This window comes from Triticum dicoccoides, chromosome 2B, assembly GCF_002162155.2.
Source record: "Triticum dicoccoides isolate Atlit2015 ecotype Zavitan chromosome 2B, WEW_v2.0, whole genome shotgun sequence".
NCBI lineage: Eukaryota > Viridiplantae > Streptophyta > Magnoliopsida > Poales > Poaceae > Triticum > Triticum dicoccoides.
In genome coordinates this window covers 206,011,915-206,016,338 of record NC_041383.1, presented here as the reverse complement: position 1 = coordinate 206,016,338, position 4,424 = coordinate 206,011,915, and the positions used below count along the sequence as shown (strand labels likewise).

At 49.1% G+C, this 4,424-nt stretch overlaps 1 protein-coding gene across 1 annotated transcript in view; it reads left to right on the top strand.

Annotated features, from left to right (window-relative positions):
* Window positions 1-2,829: 2,829 nt before the first annotated feature.
* LOC119363097 overlaps window positions 2,830-4,424 on the top strand; it is a 3,097-nt gene continuing 1,502 nt past the window's right edge. The window contains exon 1 of the mRNA XM_037628397.1: window positions 2,830-4,383. Coding sequence (XP_037484294.1) covers window positions 3,051-4,383 — 1,333 coding nt within the window. The 5' untranslated portion in view covers window positions 2,830-3,050. The remainder of the gene's footprint in view (window positions 4,384-4,424) is intronic.

Genomic DNA, 4,424 nt, shown 5'->3' with positions numbered 1-4,424 from the left:
TCTCAACACCAGGATCATAGAGAGTGAGCCACGAAGAGGCTAAGCGCAGGGAGACCATGAAGTGTTATTCTAAACACCGGTTATAGAAAGGTTTAGTATGGTAACATTGATCCTATCCCTGGGGATTCAAGAGGTGTAATCATTAAACACCCAAAGCTCTTGTCTAGTTATTGCAATCTTAATTCTCGAGGCAACCCCACAAGATGGGTAGGGCCTTTGGTTGAACAACTGACTCTTGAAGCAGGATGCGTTCCAGTCAAGACGTAATTTGGACACCCCCCCACTTTGGTTCGTAACAAGAACATCTCGGTGGGTGACTTTCAACACACAAATTAAGATCATATTTGGTCCCAACACAAATATAGGGTTGTAAGCATTAAGATCTCACACCCGCGCCTATTTTTTGTCATATGTCTTCCCCTTCAGTTTGTTTGATTTTCATCCGGCCTAAAGCTAGGGTTTTTCTTTAGCAAAAGCTTGTTTAGCTTCAAGGGGGTCTTCCTCCCGTGGGTTCAATAACTCAGGGTCACCTCTGGGGAAACGAGCGAGAATCTTTTTTCTCCATTTTTGAATCACCAAAGGTAGTAATAATTTCCATAGCCAAAAAACTCCTGCAAGAGGGGTACTACCCGGGTTTATTACTCCATTGTCAACCATCATGGTGAAGGGCGGATCCCCAACTTTAGCAACAGCTTTCTCAGCGAGTTCTCCCTTCCTTGTCAAACCACTCATGCATCCTTGAATTTGAGCCCACACCGGCACCTTGTTTAGTTTATACCCAAATACATCAAGAAAGCCATCGTCGTGAGATCCGGCCGGTGTCGACGTTTTTACGTGGACAACGCCAAAGGAAAAGAAGGGACCCTACATCACACTAGGGGGAAAAGTCGAAATCACTAGTTGAGGAGTACTCATTGCAAAGATCACTCCAACCTTCCTAGGTTACAACAAGTGGCGTGCTGCATGTGCGCCACTTGTCGCAACCAGAGAGTTTTCCCTTTTTTCGTAGATCCTTTAATTCAAAACGGTTTATCTCTTAAACCATGCGTCCAAATCTCGAACCGCTTTCACCATTGGATTCCTTGCATCGAGATCTTCAAAACTAGATCTCGGGTTGATAGGTTTTGACGAACTTTTTTTCATGAAAAAACCGAACGAAAAAACCATACGAATAACCGAGCCGGGAGCACGGGTTTTTTCCCTTTCCAAAAGAGGCACGCCCGTGCCTCTCACGAAATCACAACCGTGTCTCTCATGAAAGCAAAACCGTGACTCTCGCGGAAGGAAAAAAACAAAGAAAAAACACGTTTTTTTCATTTCCGAGGAGAGGCACGGCCATGCTTCTCGTGAAAGCACGACCATGCCTCTCGCGGAAGAAAAATCGTGACTCTCATGAAAGAAAAAAAACAGAAAATGTGTTTTTCTGTTTTCGAGAGGCACGACCATGACTCTCATGAAAACACAACCATGCCTCTCGTGGAAGCAAAAGCGTGACTCTCGCGAAAGAAAAAAAAGAAAAAAAATGCATTTTCCCCGTTTCCAAGAGGCACGACCGTGACTCTCGCAAAAGCACAACCGTGCCTCTCACGAAAGCAAAACTGTGACTCTCGCGGAAGGAAATAAAACAGAAAACATGTTTTTTTCGTTTCCGAGAGGCACGACCGTGACACTCGCGAAAGCAAAACCGTGACTCTCGCGAAAGGAAAAAAAAGAAAACACATTTTTTCGCGCAATTTTTTTTATCCAAAAGCTAAGGAAGACAAGTGGAAAACTGAAACATCGAAAAGACAAGAAAAAACCGTTTAAAAAAACCGAAAACGAGTGCGGAAAAATAAAAATAAAAAACAAAATCCGGAGGGAGCGTCCAGAGCGCGAAATGTGGCGAATGAGTGAGAGCGCGTCAAGTGGCGCTGATCGTTGCGAGGCTCCCGAATGGGCGCTCGTCAACTAGTTGCTCTCGAAAAAAGTTCATGCCTTAAAAAGACAAAAACAAAAAAACTCTAACAATATATTGATAGAGACTTGCGTCGCCACCGTGAGCTGTGGAGAAAATCCGCTATTTGCCACTTTCAATACCGGGCTTCGCAAAATTGCCACTCTCAAGATTTGCTTTGCAAAAATGCCACCTAGCTCGTGTGCACTTTGATTACCATGCCATTTTTTCCCTTTTCATTGTTTTTCTTTTTCTTTTCCATTTTCTGGCACTTGAAAGGACAGAAGTACCCCTGGTCGTTTCAACCTTATCCAATGCGTTTGTGGTCTGGTTGTGTTGGCATCGGATTTTGCTCTCAGGCTTATCTCGTTCTTGTCATCATGGTTGCTCGCTGTTGTACCTCGTTGATGCCTGCGCGAGCTACATGAACTCGCCACCCTAGCTTTCTCATGCCTGTCCGAGAAACCGCTGGTCGCCGCAGGCGCTCGCCCATGGCTGCGCGCGCTGCTGCAAGTTGCCCTCGTCACTGCCGCTCTCCGCCGGCGCTCGTCCATGTCTGCACGCTCCGGCACAACTCACCCTCGCGTCGCTTTTCTCAGCGGGGCAGCACGAGCTCGTTTCGCTTCAAGTGCCGATCTGAATCCCAAGTAGTACGTGAAGATAGCGTGAGGGGTACTATGGTCTTTTCGGGTGCCAAAAAATGGAAAAGAAAAGGAAAACAATAATAAAAAAGGAAAATGGCATAGTAATCAATGTGCACACGAGCTTGATGGCATTTTTGCGAAGCCAATCTTGGAAGTGGCAATTTTACGAAACCCGGTATTGAAAGTGGCAAATAGCCGATTTTCTTTGGGCTGTGGGAGGCCCAACTTCCACCCCAAACAGATGTTGAAGGGAAACATAACCCTAGCTTACGAGGCACTCCCCACCCAACCCTCGTTCTCCTGGTATAGCGGCGGCTGGTCGCTCCCCTTTCGCTCCGGCTGCAATCTCATCTCGATCCGACTCTGATCGACTCCAACCTCACCTTCCCCACATAAATCCATCCACACACCCAAGGCGGAGAGGAGAGCCAACCGATCTGGGATCGATCCACACACCGGAGAGGAAGAGCTTGATGGCACTCGATCTGCAATCCATGGACAGCGGCCTGGCTGCTCTTGCTGCTTCTTACCTCGGCGGGGAGGAAGCCGTCAAGAAGCCTGACAGCAGTCCATCCGCAGGAGAGGGAAAGGTATTGATTTTCCGCAGGCGCCCAATCACACAGGATTCCCCGTCCTTGAATCCCCCTGCTTATGGCTACCCCGACGGCGGTGGCGACCAGCCAAGCTTCGTCTTGATCGAGCCATACGCCTTCTTTGCCGACCGCCGCAACGCCACCACCGCCGACTGCGGCTTGGAGGGTCTCCGTCTCCGGGGTAACATCGAGGTCACCTTCTGCACCGCCCAACCACCGCAGGTCTCCTGCCTATGCTTCCACGTCACCGCCTACGACCACAACGTGTTCGCCACCCGGCCTAGCATAGTCGCCACAGAGACTGACGGTGGGCTCGTCCTCCTATGCGTCGTAGTCGGTGATTGCCCATCCGATGCCTTGTATCGCCGCAATCGACACTACTTCGTCTACGACGCCAGTGTTCCCGAGCTCAAGCACATCAAGCAGCCCGGCAACGACCACCCAGTCAACGAGCAGTCATTTGCCATTGTGCGCAAACCTGAGGGCAGCTACATCCTGGCCGCACAAGCTAATGGGTTCAGATATGGCAATCATTCTCACCTCTGCCTCTATGACCATGATACCAACTCCTGGAGCAAGCTGCCAGTGAATGTCGATTCAGTCCCCGACGCCGACGAGTTCATCACATACAAGGCAATCACAATCGGAGGTGATGAAGGAACAGTGGCCTGGGTTGATCTCTCGCATATGATCATCTTCTGCAACGTGCTGGACAAACACCCCAAGCCTCATTTCTTAAGACTGCCTAGCAATGCAACTCGATCGCCCGCTGTTCGGGACGTTTCAGTCCTTAATGGCTTCATCAAGATGGTCGAGCTGGAGCACCGTGCTATTGGTTGGAAGGCCACAATATGGAGCATCAAGACTGGCATCTTATCCAAAGCGCATTGGAGTGTCGATTGCCAGTTCGATTCCTCTGCTATACCTGAACCACCGCTGCCTAAGCTGAAGGTCCGTGAAGGTGTCACAGCTCAGCCTACCTTGTCGACTCTCCATATTGGCCTGCCCAAGCTGAGCCTGCAAGATGATTGCATTCTTTACTTACTAGCTAAGATTAACTACCGCGACAGGCAGCACACATCATGGGTGCTTGCTGTTGACATGAAGAACAACACTGTCCAGAGAGTGGCTGAGTTTAGCCCCAAGAGGGCTATTGGTTTAGCCAGGGGCTACGATTCAAGTACGATCTCCAAATATCTCAAAGTTGGTCCAGGTAACTGTTTCCACCACTGCCTTACTGTCTGCCACTTTCAG